The sequence below is a fragment of the Amblyomma maculatum genome, chromosome 8, assembly GCF_055883805.1.
Source record: "Amblyomma maculatum isolate TAMU_Amacu chromosome 8, ASM5588380v1, whole genome shotgun sequence".
NCBI classification, from domain to species: domain Eukaryota; kingdom Metazoa; phylum Arthropoda; class Arachnida; order Ixodida; family Ixodidae; genus Amblyomma; species Amblyomma maculatum.
The window spans coordinates 23,911,551-23,937,120 of NC_139351.1; the positions used below are offsets into that span (position 1 = coordinate 23,911,551).

General features: G+C 42.7%; 2 protein-coding genes across 6 annotated transcripts; both read right to left on the minus strand.

The window, feature by feature from the left end:
- Positions 1–996: 996 nt before the first annotated feature.
- On the minus strand, positions 997–3,483 carry LOC146180732 (uncharacterized). Its single transcript, XM_084576126.1, has 7 exons — positions 2,383–3,483; positions 2,224–2,274; positions 2,064–2,117; positions 1,914–1,961; positions 1,757–1,810; positions 1,363–1,428; positions 997–1,192 (listed from the first exon to the last, which is right to left on the minus strand). The coding sequence occupies exons 1-7, from the start codon at positions 2,494–2,496 to the stop codon at positions 1,088–1,090; spliced, it is 492 nt and encodes a 163-aa protein (XP_084432252.1). The 5' UTR covers positions 2,497–3,483; the 3' UTR covers positions 997–1,087.
- Positions 3,484–6,717: 3,234 nt separating this feature from the next.
- LOC146180733 (uncharacterized) lies at positions 6,718–25,294 on the minus strand. 5 transcript variants are annotated; one of them, XM_084576123.1, is made up of 9 exons: positions 24,700–24,839; positions 24,502–24,594; positions 22,757–22,961; positions 22,050–22,127; positions 21,086–21,148; positions 20,249–20,336; positions 13,367–13,471; positions 11,635–11,691; positions 10,300–10,358 (listed from the first exon to the last, which is right to left on the minus strand). In XM_084576123.1, the coding sequence occupies exons 2-7, from the start codon at positions 24,526–24,528 to the stop codon at positions 13,408–13,410; spliced, it is 525 nt and encodes a 174-aa protein (XP_084432249.1). In that variant the 5' UTR covers positions 24,529–24,594; positions 24,700–24,839; the 3' UTR covers positions 10,300–10,358; positions 11,635–11,691; positions 13,367–13,407. The 5 variants fall into 5 exon arrangements, with proteins under 5 accessions (XP_084432248.1, XP_084432249.1, XP_084432247.1 ...); XM_084576122.1 differs by lacking the exons at positions 13,367–13,471; positions 22,757–22,961 and adding an exon at positions 6,718–6,830 and having other exon boundaries at positions 24,700–25,294; XM_084576121.1 differs by lacking the exon at positions 22,757–22,961 and having other exon boundaries at positions 24,700–25,294.
- Between the last annotated feature and the right edge of the window lie 276 nt (positions 25,295–25,570).

A 25,570-nucleotide genomic window follows, 5' to 3' on the forward strand; every position in this document is an offset into this window, starting at 1 on the left:
CGCCAGCCGCGCCAGACTGTAGAAGCGGCAGTTTTTTGACGCGCCCGTCGTAGCCGACGTGCCGTGGCCGACGTCGCCGACTCAGCCAGTCGCGTCGAAAACGTCGGACTATATTGGGGCCTTTACCGTTGTGAGCACAAGACCATGAGCATAGTGCTGGCAGGTGGTAAAAGGCAGCTGATATAGCCGAACACTACCTGGCCAGAGTTGCCTAAAATTACGTTTGGCAGGAGCTGCTAACTCGAAGCCTCTCCTTTTATTAGGGAAGTCGACATCAGAATCAGCCTGTCAGGATTGTCTCATTCACATTACTGCTAGACCACGCTGGCACGTGCTTTCATGCAGCTTAATTAAAGCGGTGCTTTATATGTAGGCTGCTAGCCTATGCTATTGCATCATACCCTTAAATGTGGAGGTTAAATGTCCCCCATAACTGTCATCTTCCTTCAGTCCATACATTCAATAACTGAAACTATTTCAGTAACCACTGTTTCTGCTCATGTAACCGCTTTTTTTTGCTCTGGTCATGCTACTTATCTCAAGCAGTTCGTCACAAGAAGAGCTGCGAGATAAATTTTCAGTTTGGCTGGAGCTTTGTCATAACGTTTTCCAACTGCTATTGATAAAGATATAATTGAAATGAAACGCCATGACATACGCGAACATACGGATCACTTACCTGACCATTTATATCGATAGAGGTTCTGCCTGTCGAGCTTCATGTCACGTCATGTCACGAGTCATGTCACGTGCGGTTGTGAAATGTTCCTTTTGCATGAGTGATTTGCACATTGAAAACCCTTAGTGACACTGATCAAACATCTGAAAAGTATTGCATCCTCAAGTAGAAAATGCATGCGAAGCCACCAAAATGGCATCATCATTGCTAAGTGACCAAGTGCTCTATATGTACCAACATGTGAATGTGTCAAAAGTTGTTCATGCTGCAGGCTTTTTACAAATCTCGCACCCTCATAGTTCTGCAAGTTGGGCTGGGACCGTAGATACAAACAGCAAAGTGCATAGATATTGAGTAGATTCCAGGCTATTATGTTGAATATTGCAATAGAGGTTGGAGCTTCTACAATTACATTAACACTGAGCTATGAAGAAAGTTAAAAGGAGAACTTGCCTGCGCATGAACTGCTGGCATACTTGGTACAGCAGGGCTGATGTTGCTTGCCCCTTGTACCTGCAAGAGAAAAATATTGAAAAGTAAATAAAATAGTTATTTGGTTCACTTAAGGAAGTCAAACTATCGTTCCTGGAAAGCAGTCATATTCCAGAATGCACAGTATCTACATTTATTATCAGTAAAGCAGTCACTGTCAGCAAGGAAAAAAAACGCAAGCTAAAACTTACCACACTTCCAAAGCAAGCAGGTGCAGGGGAGTTGCTGGCCGGTGCCCCTCCCAGCTGGGCTAGAACCTGCAGTGTAGTATAGTTATGCATCAATGTTACGTAAGTGGATGCACAATCATGATAGCTTTAATATGCAGCACAGGTGCCTGAGCGAATTGCTTGATCAGTTTAACAAATGTCAGTCTACAATTTTGTTTCCCAAGATATAGCATCACTTATATTGACAAAGCTCCCAAAATAGTTCTGCAAGTTGAGCTGGGACCCTAGATGCAAACAGCAAAGGGCATAAATAATGAGTAGATTCCAGACTATTACGTTGAATATGGCAATAAAGGTTGGAGATTCCGCAATAGCATAATGCTGAGCTATTAAGAAAGTTCATAGCAGAACTTGCAGGGCTTGCTGGTGCACTTGGCTTCGCAGGGCTGATGTTGCTCGCCCTTCGTTCCTGCAAGAGAAAAATATTGAAAAGTAAATAAAAACCAGTTATTTCATTCACTTAAGGTAGCCGAACATTCCACTGCTCAAAAATGCAAGGCAGAAAACCTCACTTGAGCTTGAGAGGCTGTGAAGCTCCCACTGAGGCTTGTTCTTTGCAGCTGCAAGAGAGTGGGAAATATTGTAGATTAAAACCACTAAGTTTATGTATCCACCTTAGACAACATAGCTTTGCACCGTGAAGGGATGGCAACAAAGCTTACCGGAACGTTTCTTTCTGCTGGGATGCTTGTGCCAGGGGTGGCGGTGTTAGAAGACTGCAATTTCAAGACAAAAATATTCAAAGGTGAAAACTGGTTATTGCATTCACTTAAGGCTGTCTAACATTCCACTGTTGAAAAATGTTTGGTTAAGAAAGCTTACTTGAGCTTCACAGCCTGTCGATCTCAGGCCACCAAAGCTTGTGCTCTGGAACTGCAAGAGAGTGGGAAGTATTGTAGATTAAAAAACACTCGGTTGATGAATTCACCTTAGCCAGCCTAGCTTTGCACTATTGAAGGATGGCTAGGCAGCAGAGCTTACCGAAGTATGACTGCCGATTTCTGCAGTTGACCCAGTATTGCCATGGGTGAAACTGGGTTCCTGCAAGACAGTAGTTAAAATGTGGATGAAATAAAGAACAAACATATTAAACATCAAATGTTTGTAAATAGTACTTTTTTTCAAGGAGGATCGACCCAGTCGAAAAATACAACACAAATCTAGCCTGTCGTAAAATGGGATGCGACCCTGTTGTCTGTAGTAGTGTTCTGTCGTCTGTAGTACTGTTGTTTGTCATCTGTAGTACTGTTATGTGTCGTAAAATGGGCCCCTGTTGTTTGTAGTACTGATGTATGTCATACTTTTTTGTCGTACCATTTTCAGTAGTAGTACCGTACTGTTGTATGTCGTACTGTTGTCTGTCGCACCGTTGTGTCGTATCGTCATTGCAGTGCAGCGGCATTGCAGTGTGCGGCATCGTATGGCATAATAGTGTGGCGTTTTTCATAAATTAAATGAAAAAATTGTAAAATTTTGCTTTTATTCAGATATGCTGCTACAGTAGCACACGTTTCTGCAATACGTCATGCTTAATTAGCAGTAGTAGTATTTTATTACAGCCATATTTAACAAATATGCCCCTAAAGGAGGAAGGCAAAGCAACCTCCTGACGAGGCCTACACCCCAGATTACACATAGTGGCAATGGGTGAACAACATACAAAAGCAAATTCACAGCAAACGTGCTTACAAAAAGATACAGGTAATAACATAATAGTCTGTTCTAACTATACACAAAAGTTACAAAAAATATGAACAAATGAACTAAGCAACCATTTGGCAATGAACAAACACTTTCCACAATAAGCATATAATAGAAAAATGAGATGAACACAATGGATGTAATACACAATTAGCTGAAAATTATACAGGAGGAAAAAGTATCTTAATTTTCTCTTAAAGACAGACACTAGTACATCTGACTGCAATATCAATGAGAGGTTCATAAGTATTGCACAGTGTTGATAAATGAAAGCATGCCTTTATGTACTGAGCATAAGTGAGAATTTGAACATATATGCATGGCTACTTATCCACTTTATTGACCCCAGCTGGGCCCACCACGACCACAGGACCACCTTTGAACCTGCAGAAAGCAAGCAGTACAAAACATTCTTAAAAAGTATAGCCAGCTGTTATTCACAAAGCTAGTAAACACTATCAATCACCAGCCAAAGCATATATCTAACTAAACTACAAGGTAAAATGTAAGCCCTTAAATTGTAAGCATTATAGATACTCCATTTGACAAGCTGTTTGCAGCAATGTGAAAGGCTAGACTGGGCCCAATGATGATCACATATGCTGTCATGGGTAATTGTGCTCCTATGTGTCTCTCACTTCCCAAATTGGATGGGGCAACAGCGGCGGCACTATATTGTGGGACTCAATTTTTGCACGTCAGATGCGGATGATCATGTAACAAGGCTGTGGTAGAATCTACGTCCCAGCTATGTATTGCCATCCTGGTTCTTGCACTTTCACCACTTTTTTATAATTTTTTCCCCACCTCCCAATGACTGGGAATGGGCACATTCTTGCCCTCTCTTAATTGCATGTTTTTACGACTCTTTGACAACCCAGTGGAGTGAATAGGGGAGTGGCCGCTCAGCAGACTGAAAGAAGCATACGCAACAGCTGCAAACTCATTGCTCAAATCTATTCCTTTTCTGTGCATGTTTGTGTATGGATGTGTGTGCAGGTGGGGGTTACCGAGGAAGATGTTTTGGAGGTGCACGTGTGCTCTGAAAAGCTCACTCCCCATTGTTGATAACACATCCCTATTTCAATGATTTGTATGAGCGAAATGAGCTGTGCTATCTTGCTCCAGTTCACCTTTATTTATGTATTCGATTTATCGCACACACATTGAAGAACTCAAACTGGTTTATACTACCCAAATCAAAATGGCAAAAATATGTGGACGAGCAGGAGGCAGGTGCCTTTAATTACTAGGCAAGCTCATTCTGCTTGCTCTTAATGGGAAGATTAATGGCAAAGAGATGAAAAAACTACAGGAGCGATGAATACAGTAGCATTACACTTCATTTTCTTGAAAGCTGTCATGAATTTATTGTCTCATTAAAGTTTATTTCTTCAGAGACTCCCGTGGAACTTGCTTGATCTTTGCTGAGTTGGTCTTAGTTACTTTTGTTTTGACATTCTCTTCATGCATGACAGCCACCGTATGGTCTATCCCTCCTCTCCAGATTTTTACTCGAATATGCGGAATGAAACGTAAACATGAAATACTTTAGCTGCTCACCCACTTTGTTTGCTTTGAATTTGATTGCTTGTTTCCTGCCAAGTGTGAAAAGGGCTGTAGAGAATACTATGCACGAAAGCAGTAGCAGAAATCGAGCAGCGAGTGCAGCTCGAGGGTACCATACGCCTACATGCTTACTTGCTTTTTGCAAATTTTTCCCTTTTCCTTTACAAGGTTGTCAACTGAGTTTCAGAAATGATGCGGTGCCCAGCAAAGTATTTTTAAACGGGAAGAGGGGACAGTGCAATGCTCCCGTGTCACCGGCTGCCTAAATTTACCACCTCTAGAGGCTGATCATACACTCCATCTCCAGCGGCTAGAAAAAGAGGAAAAAAAGTGAAGAACCAAAAGCGCACACAGACGAACCACAGTGCTGGAGTGCCTGTCCCCAGAGGTGGAAAAAAAAATTGCAACAAAAGCGTGCTGAAGGCAAAGCAGACCAGGATAGATATAAGTTGCCATGGCGTCGGTTCTATGTCGCCTTGTTGCCACATGATCCTCTGCATCCTTGCGAAAATTGTCCCATCTTTTGTAATGTACAGGAGTGATGAGAGGTGTGTAAAAGCACAATTACTCATTACAGTGCACAGGAATACTGATTAGGCCAGGTCTCCCCTGCCTTATACAATGCTGCAAACAGCTCCTGCGACTGAATATAGCTAAACAACCTGCCTCATTATACCGAATGCATACATAGACATACAGAAATGAAATTTCTAGACAAAATGAACTTAAAAGCAGCCATTTTTCAGCTCATGCTTCATTTCCCAGGTCTGAGAAATTGACAGCTCTAGGAAAACAAAATTTTTGACCAGCATGCCATGAAATAATAAAGAAAAAATGTCCTAGAAATGCAACCTTCCAATTAGTGTTTTAATCATGCACTAAAAATGTGATGATGATGACGACACTGTTAAACCTCTATGTAAAGAACCTCCATGTAGCGAATTTCTCGATATTACGAAGTTTTTGAATTCTTCAACACCACCTTATTAAGTGCAACACTTCGCTAGTCCCTCAGATTTCTGAGGTACTGAGAATTCATGAGAGTGATTTCAATAAAAATCACATATGACGTTTTTTTTAACTGAAATCCAATTTGCCCCTCCCCCCCTTTAATTGTTTCACAGGAAGGGAAAAGCACAATATCGGTCACACTCGATTCTGTGGACGCCTGAACTGTGCAGTAAGGGAAAGGAGGAGGGTAGGAGTGAAAGTGGAAAGAGGAGCCGTAGTGGAGAGCTTCAGAGTAATTTTAACCACCTGGAGATCTTTAACATGCGCTGACATCGCACAGCACACGGACGCCTCGTTTCGCCTCCATCGAAACGCAGCCACCGCAGTCGTGATCGAACCCAGGTACTCCGGCACAGTAGTCGGTCATCTTACCACTGCACCATCACGGTGGCTGTTTTTGAATTTCGGGCGATTTTGGTGCCTTGTGGTGAACACACCTAACAATCTAGAGCTCCGAATTTTGTGTGAAATTAAGAATATAACTCTCATAATAAAGGGAAAAGGATTTAGTGCAAACACCTGTAAGTCATCATGCTGGTATGTAAGGTTGAAAGTGAACTTTTTTGCACCGCACGTTGCTCCTGAAGGAAAGTTTACGATTTTTTACTAAATTAACTGCAAACAACCAAAAGGGATTTTAATATCCGCACGTTGCTCCTGAAGGAAAGTTTACGATTTTTTACTAAATTAACTGCAAACAACCAAAAGGGATTTTAATATTTTTACAATACGAGAAATTGCTGAATCTATTGGGTAAAAGGAAATAGTTGACAACACTTTGGTGCGGAAGCAGCAAGTCTCCAAACTTGAAACTTTTTGAAATGGCAAAAATGGCGTTTTTCACCTCCAGTGGTATACAGCTTTTTTCCGAGAAAGCTACGCCATGTCTTGCAAAACTAAGGTTCGTTCCTTTGTGTCAAGACATTTTCCCACCAAATAGATTTCATTGCAAACAAAAATAGTCACGCGACCTCGATGACTGTAATTATCTGAACACACAATATATATTGTTGATCTCCTTCAAAGCTTACCTGATCAGCGACGTAGATCTGCACACTTTTGTGCAAGGTAGCGACTCAGCATCTTGTGACGCTTCGGTATGTCATCCTCCGGGCAACCACTAGCCTTCAGGTAGTGCAGGAAAGCAGCTGAAAAGAAACCATAAATTAAGCATATGTGAGGTTAAAAAACTCAAAATATTAGGCACGCTAAATTACAACAACAAAGAATAGATAGGTGCATACCTATCTATTCTTTGCACTCTTGAAATGGTCACTGCAGCTTCACAGCAAGCAATATTTGCTGCCTTGCTTACAAATTTAAAAAGCTGAAGTGAATGTGCTAAAAAGAGAAGCTGGAACACTAAAAAAATCAGTTGCGTAGAATTTTAGTTTTCAGTTCATCAAAACGAGACTTATTCCGAAAGAGTAGAAATGAAAGAGAGCAAGTTTTCTACAAGAGAGCACCACCACCTCAAGGCGTTTATTGCCATTCCCTGAAAACCGCAGCACCGGAAGTGCCGGGTGGCATCACTAAAAAATAAAACACAACAAAAAAGAAGTCATAAAGCTATGTTTTTTGAGTATACATTGCAGTGCATAAACTAAAATGCATACGCAATAAAATAGTTTGCTGGATTAAAATTGCTTGAAGTAATCCTCTGATCATGCCAGTTGCATCCGTCGTGCCATCTTTAGTGCATTGAATCAAAATGAGTAAGAGCGCATTTAAAGACCGCACTACCAGTCGCTTGTGGCGTAATGGATAAACACCACGTACCTGATTGTAAGACATGTATTCGATTCCTGTAGGTACAACTATTTTTTTTTCTAAATTCACAACATTCAAATAAATTACGACGTACTACTCCCATGCAGCGCTTCTGCATATTTTATTGAGTACCCAACTCACGTGCGTATTGGTTCTTCTATTGTGGCAGCTCAGCCGTGCGCTGACGTAAACTAATATATCGCGCCTCGCCTTGCGGCGCAGCCGCAGTGGGGGCCGCATGCTCTGCCCCCCCTTCCCAAATCTGCTGTGCGCCAGCTTAAGATGAAAATGCCATGCAGAATATACCGTGCCATTTTCCTTGACCTGGCGAAATTTCCATGCATGAAATTTCCCTGACAATTGCCGGTTTTCCCGGTCGCTAGACACCCTGACACTGCTTTGAAACAGACCAGTAATTGAAACATGGTATTTTTCACTTCCTATATACACTCTGACAGCCCCTAACAGTATCATATAGTTATCACACTTCCTGGAGGGACATGCAGACTTGGCATGCACCAAGAGCTGCAGGAAGCTCACTCATGATACTGCATGATACTCACATGACATGCCTGCCACCTTAGCAGGTGACAACGGAGGGTACACCGCTGTTTTCCCCTTCGCAATATCCTTATTGCACTGTTTGCCGGTCAGGCTACGCTGTGCAAGTACGTTGTTCCCCCACAAGGCAACGGCAAGATGCTTGCAAAACGAAGAATTCCCTGGCTGGCTCATCAACACTGTCCAAGTGTCACTGCTCACGACGACATTATCCGCAAGGTGCAGGTATAAAATGAAATAGCGGTACTACATGGAAACTAAGACACCTTTTGTAGCAAACAATGCTAAAAGGCCACGTCACGATATGACCACTGATGGGTAGGACAGATGACTCCTACCCATCTGTCCTACACAGAGCATTCAGTTAGTGTGTGCTGAAAGAGTGTTTCTCTGTGAACTCCCATTATGCGATCTCGCTTGCTATCATTGCCCTCTTGGTACTAATAATGCAACCGAACACGTATCCCAAGACATTTAGCTGCAGCATAATGAAGGCTTCTGGTTGCAGTATCTCAGAGGTGCCTTCATTGCGTAACTAGTCCATAAGGCCCCTTTATCCTTACGGTCTCATACTGGGCAATCACATGTCTTAAGCTACTTGCTCAGTGAATTTCCTCGCAACTTACACGTGCTAGTGTTTCTGCTTTTTTTCGAATATATGTGCTTTCGATGGGATGTTTTGCTGATTTATCACTCGTGGGCACGATCGCTGCGTCTAAGTGTAAAAAAAAAATGCCACATCACTCGTACTACGTGGTTGGGTGCAGAGCGAACCTGACTTAAAGCAAACCATGAGCACAGAGGAGGTAGAAAGGAAGTTGCGATTCGGTGCTTAATAAGCGGGGATAGGGAGGAGGGGGGGAGCAGCCACGCCACGCCTCGCACTGGGTACAGATGACCCTATTAATGACACTGGTACCATGCTCTTCGAGCGTTTAATTCATTAAATCTCGTACCTGATGCTTATTATATCAGTCTTTACTTTGCATTCAGAACTTATTGACTTCAAAAATTAAGCACCATAAAAATATGCAGCACTGCACTAAGTAAATTAACTTATTGCTTTACCCAGTAACCAACATATATTATTTTTCCTCTACCTAATGTAAAAAATAGCGATTTTCAGAAAATTCACAATGATGCGCCGATATTATTTGAAATTATTTCATATTGAAATATGAGGCAGGAATGACAAGCGATTTGTTAAAGCGAAGTGAACTCAAACAGGACGCTGTAGATGGTATTGCTTGCCGAAATCGGACGAGTAGATACAATCTCCAGACCATTTTTTCTAACTTTCAAATATTTGCCCAAACAAAAACTATCGCTGAAGATGCCCCATAGTTTATGTTACAGTGCATTGAGAGCGGATGCTGTTCAGGCAGCAATGCAAGCATGGCGGGAAATGATTTCATGATGCGAGGACTGCATAGAAACACACGGCTAGCAGACAACGCGGCCGGCTCCGCTCCAGGATTTACTGTCAACTTTGCCACCAGTGGCAGGGCCGTCACTTTGCACGGGGTGCGTATGCTACTTTCAAAATATTATTAAACCCAGAATAAATTCATCCTGAATTACTTTACTGCACCTAATAAATAGATATACTTTCACCTTGGCCAGAAGGTACAAGCAGTCTACATAACAACGAGGCCCTTACAACATCCAATGCAAATTTAAGTTTAAGGAAGGGTAGGTCTACATCCCGGTCACCAGAAATTTGGAAAGTTCCTTTTTTACGCACAACCTTTAGCTGTGAAATGTTGGAATTTTCACTTCCATCGTTGCTTAATTATCTCCACACTCACAATATAAATGTAGAAAATGTTAGTATGTCAATGTTGAATGCTTTTTTTGCATCATAAGAGATGGTACCTTCGTTAAGAATTCTATGATGAGGATTTCTTTTTTCTTTTTTTTTGTCCATACTGTATATATATGTATTGTGTTCATTACACTGATTGAGCAATTTTTTAACATGCAAATGTAGCTTTCTTATTTTATTATGTTTGCTTCAGTTCATGCAATGTTCTTGCAGATTTATTTTTTCTATGAAAGGTTGTCCCTGCAGATTATGCACTGCTCATGTAAACATTTGCGACCGCTGTATGCCTTGTACACAGAGGCTTGAACCTCGTCAAGTGTTTTTCACTTTTGTTTGAGCCCCTGCCGCTTTGACAGAAATAAAACTGAATTGAATTGAATATAATATGGTAACCTGAAAATGTACTTTTGAATCATTGTCATCTTGTAGAAGAAAATTCAGTCAATAAATGTGCCGCTTACCTGACCATTATTATCGGCAATTCCAAAAGATGGAGGTAGCTCCAATGGCATTGCAACAGCTGGAAACAATGTATGTTTGATCATTATCTTCGAAAGCTAAATTTTCGGTTGCAAGATGTGAAAAGTCGCATGTTCTGCAAATCTCAGTAGTACTTGCGAGCGGGCTAGTTGGCTATATGACTCCGGTGACCTCTGGCGCTGCATGGTTGTACATGAAAACAATACACACACAAGAGAATTAAACCAAGACGTTAACACAGATGATGCACTCGCTACCAACTGCCTATTTTTGTGGTAAGAAAGCACAAAAAACGTTGGGTTACAATATGAAGATGAAGTAAACAAAAGATTCAGAAAAAATGCGACGGATTTCGGGAGAAGAAGGGGAATGTGTGAGTGTTCCGTCAGTGGCGCTCAACAGCAAGGAGGTGATACTTTTCAGTTTGGACAATGTGAAAAGACGCTAGAACTAATTTGTCATTATTTTCATGTTATTTGCATTTTATTTTCATTTAATTTTTCCATCCTCAATTTCGTCGCATTTTTTCTGAATCTTTTGTTTACTTCTTTTTCATATTGTAACCCCACGTTTCTTTTGCTTTCTTCTTCATATCACAAAAACAAGCAGTTGGTAGCGAGCGCATCCTCTGTGTTAAGGTCTTGGCTTAATTCTCTTGTGTGTGTATTGTTTTTGTGTATAACCATGCAGCGCCGGAGACTGCAAATCTCAAATGGAACGTGACAGCAAATATTTGAAGAATAACTATTGCATTTGATCCCACATTACAAATTATAATCCTTCAAATTAGAGCTCATTTGGTGCAATAAAATATTTACAACACAATTTGTTTCATTTCTTTCAATAGCCGACTAGTCTGACAACCATTAATGACTGCACAACAAAATCCCACCTTTTGAACCGTAACAAATGAGAAACTCCACATGAAATGACCTTTTGAACCATACTCCATTTAAAATTCTTCTCATTAAAAAGTATGCTCTATGGCTATTTAAGATAAAAAAACTCAAAGTTGTCGTTCTCAAGTGACCCCATCAGCTGCTTTCAGCTTTTCCATGACAGGATCCCAGTGCTTCCTACTTAATGTGCATGTGTCATTTAATCAGTCGGATGGCTTTGTGATGGTTCCTTTAAATATGCTCAATAAATAAAATTATTGGATTCACCTGCACATCAACCTGCGTGCTTCCACTAATTTGTGACAACTCGTGGGGCTGGGGAACATATGGAGACTTTCTAAATATGACATCTAATTTCATTTCAAATATCTCGAGCATTTCCTTTGGTGCATTCTTAAGCAAGAATCACAAACCTACCTTTAGAAGTGCTGGAACCAGAGTTCCCTGCATTCTGAGTCCCTGGAGTATGCCCAACTGAAAAGTAAAGAAGCCATAAAAATATTCTCATGTGTACATGCCGCTCACATTATACACTCGCCGATCATTTTTTGGACTCGGTGGCACCGGGGATATAGTCTGAATAATCGAACAGTCCGAAAAATCCCTGAACTTGAAAGAAAATTCACTTTTCTACAGAATCTTATCTGCTTTAAAGAAATCATGAACTTTGCTGCTGCTCACAGGGAAAAAAAGAAAATGAGTGGAATGAGACCCTACTTGAATGCATTGCCCCCCCCCCCCCCCCCTCCTCCTTTCACTTTTCTTCTCTGCTCCAACACCAACAGTACACAGAGAGCCAATAAAGCTAGTCCGTCAGAATGACTCCCTTCGCCTATAAGCTTTCCCGGGCACGCAAAACGGAGTTATTTGCGACGATGTCTGCTCGCGTCTTTTTCATGCCTAGAAAAAAAAAAAAACCTTGGGCGAAAAACGATCACAGTACTGCTGGCGCCAAATTTGGTCTGAAAAATCAAGCTTTTGGACACTAAGGGTGAGAAATATCGGCTGTGAAAATGTACATATTTTTATGGAGTGTGTGACAGTTCCTGAACAAAGTGCGAAGTATCGTGGAAGCCCGAATTATTGGAGTATAAAAATCTGTTGGTTACTGTATTCATTTCTTACACGACAATCTGTGCATATGTTTAGGTTATAAGGGATGCCGAAATGAAGCATTCCAGTAACTTGAGCCCCGAATAGTTCATTATCCTGCACTGACATCACACAGCTAGTACATGGACACCTTGCTTTTTCCCTTTGGCGGGGCAACTGTCTCTTACCTATTGCTGAACTACTGGAAATTTGGCAGGATCCTGCAAGTTTCTAGATCATAAAACATGAACTGAAGTGAGATGAGCTTCTACTATAGCAACAAGCGACCGCAGTTGATACAATGCACCCTGTTCCCACGCAGACGCCGTATCTAAGTGGTAGATGCAGCACTCTCCGCTGCTTTTGTTTTCAGAACATGGCATTACAATAGTTCATGCTTAAAAGCAGCAAAAAATGATGAAACAAAGTAAAAAGACTTGGGTGAACAGTGTGAATCCATTGCTTCCACACAGTTACTCGCAGACTCCTGCATGTCACTAGCAGGAACAGCGGAGCAGGCTGGCGACAATAGGCAGAGTTGGTTTTCAGGGACAATTGTGCTGGAGGAGCAGGAATATGCCTGAAGACCCAGGCAGCTCCTCGCTCGCTGGCAGTGCGAATGCCGATGCTCTCCTCCACTGATTCCTCCACTCCCCTTTCCCCATTTTCCTGTAGACATATCGCATTGCACAAGCCACGGCAGAGGTTGCTGCCATATTCGCACCATGCTATTAGCCCCATTGTGAAACATTTCCCCGCTCCTATAACTTATAATAACTCTGATTTACTGCAAACACTTGCAAAGTGGTTTCCCTTACAATGTATTTTTAACCTGGTTTTCGTTCTATATAGTCCTACTGAGTCTTCACGTGAAAACTGCAAAAAAAAAAAAAACTGCATGCAACGAAACATTGCAGACATTTTAAATTTCGTTATAATCAGATTTAACTCCAACTACTACTGACAAATCCTGTTTCCCTTTATGGTTTATTTACATTTGAGAAACGTGCATTAGAGGCAAAAGATATACCCATAGAATAACACTGAAAAATCTTACTGCGTGGAGCGGCAGGCGCATTATCCCAGCTCTGATCACGCTCAGTCAGTGGCATTGTGAGGGGGGTGCGGTCCGCACCAGATGCAGCGCTCAGGGGGGGTGAAGCTGGGTAGTAAGAGGGGGCGAGGGGCAAAGTGAATTATTGTGGCGCACATTGGTGACGCTGAGACACTGACTGGCAAGTGTGATCTTCTTGTAGAACGAATTATTTTGTTGTGAGGACTGCTTGAAAACACATGCCTTAGTTTATGCCAGAGACTCCATGCCATTTCAACGTTGCACCAGGCCTGCGTACATGCGGCTGCCTTGGAAACACTAGCATTAACCCAATACCCACCGGAAGCCCCTGTGCAGGAGCGTGTTAGACACTGGTCGGTGGCCGCGCTGCCTCACGACCTCATTATGTGAATGTGCAGTTCACTCTCCTTTCCCAAGCGAGGACCGCTGGCAGTATCTCTCCGGCAGTCTTTTGTCTTGTTCATTTATCTCCTGTGCCTTTCTCACCCCTCAGCCAAGTCACACATCCGCACCAGTTGAGGGTGACTTTAGCAACGCCACTAGGCTCAGTGCTGACCATTGGCTCTGGTGGCAGGACAGAAGTAAGATTACAGTGCACAGTTGAACCTCGACATAATGAAGTCCTACTTGCAGTTAATTTCGTAAAACCAAAAATTCCTTTAAGTCAAGGTTTCTGTGTTTTAGCTGCCCAACTGAAGTAACAGTTTCATGGAACACTGCTGGGAACTTGTGAATGCAGAAAATAAGCTAGAAATTCTAGCAATAATAGCACTAACAAGGGCACCAGATGTTATTTTGTATATCAGGAGCACATAATGAGTGATAGCGAACAGATGTGAATGCATAATATTTCTCCACAATTGAGTTGGGCGCCGTCCGCTGCCACAAAATTAGATCACTGGAATGTGTAATAGCAGCAGGCGGCTTTTCCACCAAAACGATGCTAAAAGGCGGCATCATGGTTGCGGCTGACTGCGTACTTTCTTTGATGATTGATGACTGGGATGGATGACTCGTAAAAAAAAAAAAAGTGGGTTCATTACACGAGTAAATACAGTTAACGCTCTGTCGCTCCAATTGGGCTGTGACGTCCTAAAACTTCCGCACCGTGGGTTTTGTATGCACATGATGGATTGCGCGGCGGTACACCTGTCATATTTTGTTTTGATCACAGATCCCAGACTGACGGCAAAATTGGTGCATCAAAGAGCAGATGTAAAATGTGGTGTGTCAGAGCTGAAGTTTTAGTGCTCATCCGATTGTCAAGATGGCTACTGGTGCATGCATGCGATGCACGAGGACTTTGTTAAACCGAAAGCTTGGCATAAAATTACTGCTTTAAATTGCAAAAAAATACACGGTTTTCGATGGGGCAGAGATTTGAAAATAAGAAAATTGTGTTATATCGCAAATTTCGTTACACTGAGGTTCGTTATACTGAGGTTCGATTGCATTAGGCCGGTGGCTACAGCAATACAAAGCTACATTTTTGCAAAAAATGTATCTATGACAAGCTGCACAGGTAATACACAACATTCCCGGAGCACCTGTGATGATCTACCATAATGCAGGCCTCGTATGCCTGAAAAATATCTACTGAACAATGAAATCGACCTACCCCATGGGGCTGCAGCTGCCTGCATTTGCATGTTTGAAGCTGGTCTGAGACAAGTTTCCAAGGGGAGTGAGCTGACTGCTGGCTCTAGGAGCAATACATAAATGTTCAAGGGTTAGGGCCATGTGTGGCAACAAAAGAACAGTGTGCACAAAATCTGAGCTCAAACTGTGCTTGGAATTGAATTAAAGCCACTACTGGAGTCCTTCACTACTTGCGATTGTCATGCAACTCTTGAAAAAGTCTGGTTCAGGGGCAAAAGCAGCCGTGATGGATGCTGCTTTTTAAAAAGATATAAAACACACCCTTCCTTCCCAGCTTGTTGATTCAGCAACAATATGTAATAATGTTCTGAATTATCTAGGGTACATTCGTAATGAGGTCTTAAGTAAGAAAAAAATGCCTCCACTTGCAAGGTTCTGGAGTACAAAGGCCATGAAGACTAAACAAATGGTGTGGTGATTGAAAGGGGGGAGAATATTTTTACAGGTCCTCGGTGCACAATCACGTGACACATGGGTGACGTCGCCTATACATCATGTAGATGTTGCTCGTGGAAGTTTTTTTTTACTTGAGAAAGGCATGCTGCTAAGTCAAAAGGCACGATGCGTGGTAATGTAGATTGAGCGTCAATTCTGTGCAGTCACAATTTTTTGCTTTCATTCTTTTTCTTCCGGAGGTTTGGCGGGGTGGCTTGTATTGGAATCGACGTAGAAACTGGAGTCGCGAGTCTGCTTCTTCGCAACGCGCTGCAGGGATTGTGCATTTCCTTCCCTCATTGTAATGAAAACGGGCAAGAGTGAAGGTCACCATACATGGAGTGGTAGATATATTGAGTACCTGCCCATGAGTTACCGTATTTACTCGAACCTAGGCCGGTACTTTTTTTTTTTTTTTAATTGGTTACGAAAGTCGGGGGTCGACTTAGATTCGAGGATGCGGTTTGCCCGCAACCACTAGACATGTAGCGCCATCTCGCGGCTACTGCTTGAAGCTTGCAGGTTTGCAGGCTCCATTTGGCTTTTGTGAATGTTGCACCAAGGTCTCGTCGTTTCGCGTTTCCTTGTGTGCGTCTCTGCATGCCCTCGAAAAAGCAGTCGTGTTCGCGGCGCGATGGCTCCCACCAAGCGATGCCATTACACTGCGGCTTTTAAGCGGGAAGTAGTTTTAGAGGCGGAGAAGACGTCAAACCTACAAGCTCAGCACGACTTCAGCGTGGATGAAAAAAACGTGCGTCGATGGCGCAAGCAGCGAAATGAGCTTTTCGACTGCACTGCAAAGCGAATGGCCTTCACTGGACCCAAGAGAGGGCGACACCACGAGGTGGAGAAAGATGTCGCTGATTTTATCAGGAAGCAAAGGGAAAGTGCAATGTCCGTGACGACAGAGATTATACAGGCGAAGGCGAGGGAGATCGCAAACGTTAGAGGCGTTGGACGGACCCAATTTAAGGCCAGCAGGGGCTGGGTCACTCGCTTCATGAGGCGTTTCGGGTTCAGCTTGCGACGGAGGACTTCTGTGTGCCAAAACCTACCCCCTGACTTTGAGGAGAAGCTGGTCGCATTCCAGCACTTTGGTATCAAGAAGCGGTTGGAGGAGGACTACAGACTGGGCCAAATCGGTAACGCCGACCAGACCACAGTCTGTTTTGACATGCCTGTAGCGTTCAGTGAATGAAAAGGGCGCAAAACAGGTAAAAGTCAGAACTGCTGGGTACGAGAAGCAACGTTTTACCGTGATGTTATGTTGCATGGCCGATGGGCGAAAACTGCCGCCCTACATCATATTTAAGCGGAAGACGCTTCCAGCTGGAGAAGTTTTCCCTAAAAACGTCTTTGTGCGCGTCCATGAGAATGAATGGATGAGTGGTGCCCTTGTCGAAGACTGGGTGAAGACCGTTTGGCAACGCCGTCCCGGGGCCCTGTTGTTCAAGAAGTCGCTCCTGGTTCTCGACTCCTACCGCGGCCACTTGACAGATGCCGTAAAGTCCATGCTTTCGGATGGCGGTACGGACATTGCGATAATCCCCGGAGGTATGACGAGCCAGCTACAGCCGCTTGACGTAGCCATCAACAAGCCATTTAACATGATAGAAAAACAGCGCAAAAGACGTGCACGGAGGAGAAGAACGGACAGGACGAGCGCTGAACTCACAACTGAAGTTTATTGAAAAAAACACAGATATATAGCCCAGCCAAGCAGCACCAAACCGCACATTAACGACTTTCCAGCCAAGCTACGCTTGCCTCACTAATTGCCGTTGCTGTTTGCAACGCGCGAGTCGTTAATGTGTCGTCTTTTGCGCTGTTTTTCTATCATGTCACCATACCAACTCACCCAGATGTCTCTTCTTTTAAAGCCATTTAAGGATAGGCTGCGGAAGCACTACAACGACTGGCTGACAATGCAAGATCACCAGCTCACACTGACCGGGCGCATCAAGCGTGCTTCGCTTAGCCAAGTGGTGAACTGGGTCGCCGTGGCGTGGGAGGAGATTCCAGCCGAACTGATTGTGCGGGCCTTCCGAAAGTGCAGTATTTCCAACGCACTGGACGGAAGCGAAGACAGTGCGCTGTGGGAGGAAACCAGCGACAAAGAGGACAGCGACGGCGTGCTACAATGAGTGTCGCAAGCACAATAAAATGCATGTTCTAGTTCCAGTCAATGCCTTTTTTCATTCGGCTTACATTCGAGTGAACTTTTTTTTTTTTCTGACCGTCTGAATTTAGGGGGTCGGCCTAGAATCGAGGCCGGCCTAGATTCGAGTAAATACGGTATTTGCACGCACGTGCGCCCACAGGCAAGCAGTTTTGTAGTGGTGGAAAAGACATAACTGCCTAGCTTCAAAAGGGGCCTACTGAGCCCTGTGCTGTAACACACGCTGTGCACAGGAGCAGTCAGATCTCTAGCGCTCTGTCCGCTGTCGCTCAGGGTAAAGCAGCCCATGCCTCAATACGAGAAAAAAAAAGGAACCAAGCAAGTGTTCATACTGCTCTGTACTTTACTTTGCAGTGGGCAGCTCCAAGCCACCACTAGTTTGAAGCGCTGTCCATGTTCGCTAGCCTGCCCTCCCCCTCACTGCTAAGAAAAAAAAAAGGAAGCATGGGAGCTGTTGTGTGTTGTGAGCGCAATATGGCTAGATGCTTCCTCTCCTCCAGCTCGAAGCCACGCTCCGACGTCCAAGTGCCTCCCTTCATCCTTCCCGTGCATTTGACTTCAAAGACATTTTTCACTCACCCTCTCACTCCCTCCATTACAATGAAAGTAAAAGAAAAAAGAATATACACAGAACAAGCAGGTGTGATGTAGACCCTACGTCACTTTTACGTTATGTGATTGCGTGCCCAGGATCTGCAAAAATATCCTCCCATCGAAGGATGGGGGGGAGGGTAGGGAGATGCTGTGCCACCACATCACACGGTAAGGCAAAGCTCTGTGTCAGCAAATAGCATTATATTTTTACTATGCTTAAATGGGAACTGCTTGTCTGACTACCTCATTGTTACCTGACCAGAACACAAACTCAAGTGCCTTGCTTTATCCTGCAGCATGCTGAGTACTAGCCAGAGTGGAATTTTACTGGCTGGTTTAATATGTCTAAACATTTGTGACTGCATTAGATGAATATGAAAAACTCGCAATGGGGGCTGCTATGCATGAGTGGGCGAGGATAGCGTTGTCGAGCAGCTGTCTGACAGTGAGTAGCTAGACGACCTTTGCACTGCAAGCATCAAAATTCCATCAGCCATCTCATTCTTGGACTCCACGGACGTGGATAGCGAGTTGGAACTTTGAACTGGGCTAAAAGATGAAAAATTAATTTGCGAAGCACTTACAGAGTGTTTTGAGAGCAATGATGACTACTCGCCTGCCGCAGCACAGCCGACGCAAGCTGAGCTGATGCAAGTGGTCGCAAATTTTTTGTTAGCTTACAGCGACTCTAGCCAAAACTCAGGCAGACTTGCTAGCTCGTAACAGAACCATGGTTCAGAAGAGTATCACTTCTTCCGGCCTCTAAGTAGTAAAGAATAAAATGACCTTTGGGGGGGCAGATTTGTTATTTTGGACTGCCTGATTTTTCACATTTTCACAATGTCTTGGTAATTGACTGTATACTGTTATTTGCTTGAAATGTCATTAAGAAAAAAATCCTACATTACAGAACTTTTTACTGAACCTGATTCGCTCCCGAATGTGCACCAAAAATTACCGACCGACCTTTTCTCTAAATTAAAAAAGTAATCTGATACCAAAGGATATACAGATGAACCTCGATATAATGAAGTCCTACTTGCAGCCGAAAGTTTCGTTACGTAGTGAATTTGGTTACGTCCATGTTCCCATGTTTCAGCTGCCCAAATGAAGTAACAGGTTCGTGGGACAGCTAACAGATGGGAACTTTTAAATTACAAATTCATAAAATAAGCAAGCAATTCTTGCAATATAACACTAACAAGGGCACTGGATGTTGTTTTGTACATCAGGAGGATAATGGGCGATAGCAAACGGGTAAGACCGCATCATTTACTTCATGTGAGCATAAAGTGAGCGCATCGCCCACGCCGACGTGGCTACCTCAGGCCTCACGTATGCGCACCTACTTACATGTGTAATGGGCTTGCTCATATTTTTGCTGCCGACAACTCCAAAAAAATAAAAATAAAAACTCTACTCGTCAGCACGTCCCTCCGTTGTGCGCTGTCGCAGTACAGTGTATTTCTTGGCAGGACGCCAAGATTCTGCGAGCTAGAACTTCACGGTGTGCATTAGCTCCAGTGGTAGGGTGAAGGGGGAGGGAACGTGTGTAGCAGCAAATGCCTTCTGAAGCGAACGATGCTAAAAGCCCGCGTCATGATCGCAGCTGATTGCATACTTTCTTTGATGATTGATGGGTAAAAAGATAGACAACTGTCGTAAAAAAAAAAAATCACCCTTCTTCCCCCATATTGAACCCTCTCAAACCGACGTAGATGCAAGGCAAATGCAAAATGCGGTGTACCTTGGCTAAAGTTTAAGTTCTCATGCTTATATCAAGGTGGCTGCCGATGCATGCATGTGATGCACAAGGACGGCTTTAAGTCAAAAGTGCGACATAAAATTACTTCGTTAAATCATGAGAAAATTAACTTGTTTTCAATAGGGCGAACAATGGGAAATAAAAAAAAATGTGTTACATTGTGAATTTCGCTACATTGAGGTTCGTTATTTCAAGGTTCGACTGTATACCAAATACAATAAAATCAACTTACCATCCAAGCAAGACTGCAGCTTCTTCATTTCGTCCAAGTGGACCCGGTGCCGCAAGACTTGGCCGAGGACTGCAGGTGGCCATCAGCTCTGGTCACAAAGCACAAGCATATACAAAAGGATTCAATTCATGAAGTGGTAGTGCAAGGATAACACTGCCTAAAATGGGCAACATTGACAAAATGCAGATCATTGAAAAAGGGTTTTTATTTTGTGGTAAAGCCCAATTTTGTTAATGTTTCAGTTCTGCACCCAAAATCTGTTCCTGAAAAATCATCTAAAATCCAGCTTCCCCCACATCCCAAAACTACTCTGCCCCCAGTAGCAAGCAGGTGACAGGAAAAAAAATTAAGAAACCTATACTGCACTACCACGAGGCTTGTCAAATACTTGCTTTGAGCAGGTACAGTAGAATATGAGCAGGTACTGTAGAATATGGACTATTTTCACTGCAACATTGGACTTCTGGCTAACAAATGCTGTGGTGAGATTGCAGCACCTAGCTAATGGCAGCTCTTATGTTGCTAGACACTTCGGTCAGCTGAAACATCTTCAAGTGAGACAAGTCAGCAAGACTAAAATGATTTGCAAACAGATGGCTATGAATGTTACCGTCAGTAAAATGTCTAAGTCCAGCTTGTCTGAATAAATCATTCCAATTCAACTTAATTGTAAGTGACAAGGGTATTGCCATTGGCAATGATTAGCTTCCATTGGACATGCAACATTCTTGCACCTTTTGTCGTACTCTGCTCGCAGTGACTGCACCTGGCATATGTCAGCAAAATAGTTAATCTTGGGAATTAAGATACACCGATACAACAGCAAAATAAACCAACCATTTGAGTCTGCTGCTCCTCCTGATGCACGGCTTGTGCAGCATTCAGAGGCTGCTGTCGGCTCTAGTGACAGGGCAGAAGTATGTGAAAAGCAATGGATTGGCATAGCGACACAGACAACAGTTCATCCAAAATTAGTAGCATTTTCAAAGTTGAAGCAATTTCAAGGAAAGTTAGACAGGAATTATAAGTCAGGCTAGACTGAAAGGTTAGCCCCTATGATGGCCAATACATATCGTTACTAAGAACAAGACTTTCATAAGTCAGAATAATGCATACAAGTGATGCATGCAAGATGCATGCACAGACCCATGCGGGCACTATCTGTTGTCCCCCTTCCTGACATGTGAGAGCTACCAGCATCAGAATCTCGCGAGCAATATCATAGCGGCAATGGGAATGCATGTGATCTTTTCTGTATTATGTTAAACTTCACTCATTTCGATCATGAACTAAACTGCTTAGTGCCAAATGGCGTGACGCTCTAAAGCAAAGTGCCGGAGGCTGCTGCATTTGCCATAAATATACACTTATGGTACTGGACTATGATGCATATTGCCACCTGCAGTCTCCCATTGTCATCTGAGACATGCCTCTCATGTCAGTTTGTCTTTTACTGTCATGAAACTTTTGCATATTCGGCCAAATTTCCAGTAACTTGTCATTAGCTAACAGAGTTGACGTGGCAGATCCGTGTTATCAATGTAAAGAGCCACAACACCTTCATTTCGATGCAGAGAAAATTGAGAAGAAATTTTGGTATATTAAGGATTTCACTACATATGCAGGTCCGTTACATCCAAGTTTAACCATAAAAAGAAATGCCACTTGCAATGTCAGACAGCATATGACACAAGAATATTTTCATACATTTTACCATGCTTTGCTCACAATGAATTCAATGGGTGCTCAGCAGGTATAAAAGGAGGGCAGCTTTATCCAAACACCTCAAATCTCAACCTACCATACAAGGCTGCATCTGCTTCTTTTTGTCCACTTGATTGCTCATGCCCTCGCCGAGGACCGGAGGCAGCTATTTGTTCTAGCAGTAGGACAGAAACATTTCAAATGGCAAAAATCAAGCAGAGTGGCGATACACAGTTTACAAAGAATAAGTAGGTATTGTGAGCAAAAGTTCCATTTATTTTTTATTTTGTGCTATCTGCCAAATATGGAGTAAAATATTCTGTGGCAATGATGAAATCAAAGCAACATGATGCAGCTGAGCAGTGATTATGCATAGGAGCAGGTACAAAATAATGCTTAATATATTTATTAAATGCTTCAATCCATATGCATTCCAATCTGGTAAACCTGGAATGAAAACCACATTCTCTGGGATTTTTCTTTGCTTTAACTGCACCAATTGCCTCAATTCAAAAGCAAATTCAAGAAACACTCCAAATCTTTTTGTACAAATTTGCATTTTTATACCTGCCACTGCATCATATTTGTGCCTTGTGTTAGGAACATAAATAGCTTTGATTTATTACCTCTTGGTTAAGCGTCATGCCACCTTCAATAGCACACCAAGGACGAATTGAAATATTCATCTGGCTGCTTGCTACACGAGAATCCACAGCTCAAAGATATAAACAGAATGATGACAAAAAGAAAAATTGTGAAAGTGGTGTTAAGGGAATCGTTAGAAAAAAACAACTTTGCACATACCAGAAGCAAATATTTTTGAAAGCAGGGCTTCCTGCAAGTTGCGATCTAGCTTTCGCAACGTGCCGTTTTCTGCTTTTAACCATAGAATTTTTTCCTGAAGTCGCCTAATTAGTGAGTCTTTAAGGCGCCCCACATCCTCAATTGGTAGAAGATCCTCTTCTGCTTCATGCTGAGCCGCAGCCTTTGCAGCCTTGTCAGTCCGTGCCTAAGACATAAGCACATTGATCACCGCCTAAATCTTATACACACATACAACACAGCAAGATTCAGAGCTTACTTCTCTTAACCACATCATTTGGGGCATGTGTTTGCCACCACCCACCAAAATACACTCAAAGGAGTAACGGGAGCCTACCTTGCGCAGCCCAGTGCCTGATCTTCAGGATCAGATCCTGCATTGAACTCGGAAGGTAGCTGAGGCCTGTACCCAGCATAGAACCCCCTCCCTTTCCCACTGCCCCTTTCCCTTATGGGATAAAGTTGTTATTCATTTATGTATTCATATCTTTACACAATACTTTTACACATAAAAGTGCATTTAGACATGCAGCATAACCAGTAGGCAAAGTATGAGTTCACAAAACCACCTTCTGATTCCAGTACCTTATTAATTTCCTGCACAGTGAAAAACAGTGATGACTGTCTTCACTTCAAAAACTTAATCTTTCGCTGCACAATGGGCTTGCACTGAAAGTCATGACATGGAGACAACTACCTGAAGTTAGTGTTGCACCAAAGTTTGAACATATAGGTCAACATATTTAGTTATGTTTGCACTCAAGTGTGCTGTAATATTTCATTTTTTTTATTTGTGGCAGCTCGGAGGTACTTAAAAAAAACGATCAAACAATGAAGTCACAATAAATTAGCTCACTACGGTCATTACAATGCAGAGCTCTTAAATGCTACGAGATGCAAAACCTCCCATAAGGGCCATGTATCAGAGAACGGCCAACAAAGTTTGTTAAAGTGCTCAGCCACTGTAGTAAAGGCAAAGTTGAAACTTAGATATTACTGATAAATGCATAACCACCCCACAAGAAAATTGGGTGAAAGGTTCTGTGGCAAATATTCTAAGAGGCAAAATCCATAGAGATAAGAGGCAAAATTAAAAAAAAAAAAGTGCTTCTCCGAAGGCATTAATGACAATGGCATATAGCTTTATCGACCACTGCTAGATGGCCCTGCAACCCATAAAGAACTAAAAAGTGCATTAAAAACTAGCCAGTTTCTGGAGCAGAGCTTCCCAACTGGTAACATCAAAGAGCAGTGCTACAGTTGCCTTGAGATAATTTTAATGCAAAGTAAGTGAGCAGGCTTGCCTAGAGCGCTTGACTGCACTTTGAAAAAAGATGCAAATGTTAAACCTAGCTAGCAGTGCATGGTTTTCAGGCAGAATTCTTGTGGTCATCCCCGCTGCAGCATTTGTGACACTGGTGGTAAAACCCCACGCGTAGTACCCGCAAAAAAAAAAAAAAAATAATAATAATAACAAGAAGAAAAATAAAAAAAAATTGCGGTTATTATGTTAACCCTCCCGCAGTAAACTAGTACATCGCTGCTAGCAAACCTGCAGCTACTCATTTTTGCAAGCAAACTGTGGAAGTTCACATGTCTGTTTTCCGGCCGATTTGACATTTTCGCTGAGAGTTGCATTAAGAAAGTCAAAAATCGTTTTTAACACAAGTCAGCACCGCCTACAGAGGTTAAGCAAACTAGCGTCCTAATGAAATTCTGTTACGAACCTTTTTTTTTGGGCGGTTGGTCCTCATCACGTCTGCGCGGTGCCCTTGCTTTTCCTCGGCTGGCACGCCATGCCGACATTTCCTCCTCCGTTTCTGCAATTTTCGCACCGAACAACAAAAAAAGAAAGAACAATCGCGCGATGCTCTATTGATGCAATTAAATACAATGAAAAGTAGTATAATGTGGTGTCTCCTCACCTGTCATGTGCAGAATTCTGGCATTGTAGTAGCCGCCAAGCGTTGTGTCATCGCCTGACCAAAATGCTTCATATAGGTGATTTCTGTCGAAGTCCTCGATGTCTCTTGGGTGGAAATTTGATATAGCGTCGTGCTCTACCACATGCCGCTCCGCTTCGTTTTCATACTGAATGAGCACAAACATATTTTGCAGATTCGCAGCACGCCGCTAGTCACAACAAAGGGAGCTCCCAAATGAATGGCAGATTGGCCGAATGGCTACGGAACCGGCTAGATATGAAATGACTTGATACAAGCCCATATTCCACGCCAAAGTATATAGCCAAATGGCCAAACGCTCGACAATCTCCGATTTGACAAGAACATTTAAAATCCTTGAAATTTATCCAAATGGCCATAATAAAGAGTAAAATATTTTGCCTAAAATTAATATTGAGATTACCGCAGTCTGAACGAAAAGCGACAAATCAGGAACTGCTTGTCAAATAAAAACAAAATTTCAGAAACCATTCAAGATATTCGTTTGACAATTTCGCAGGTTTCTGCTTCTGACATAAGTCGGAGCATGCAGAAAAACTTGTTATAAATTATTCACCGTAGATGGATATGTCGAACCTGTTTACATTAAAGTACAAAAAAAAAAAAAGAAAGAAAGTGCGTTTTCAGTTAAACATCCGTTAATTTCACCTTGAGCATGTACAAGTAAAAATGCAAACAATATCGGGTTGAATGGAACAGTTTATTACGTTTCATTTCTGAAATTTTCGTGCAGGTAACTTTTGTTTAGAACGAGAAAATTATTTCGAAGTTGAGCTCGCGCTGCAAGTTATGTCGTTCCTTCACCGCAGAGCAGGACTAAACCCCCCAATGC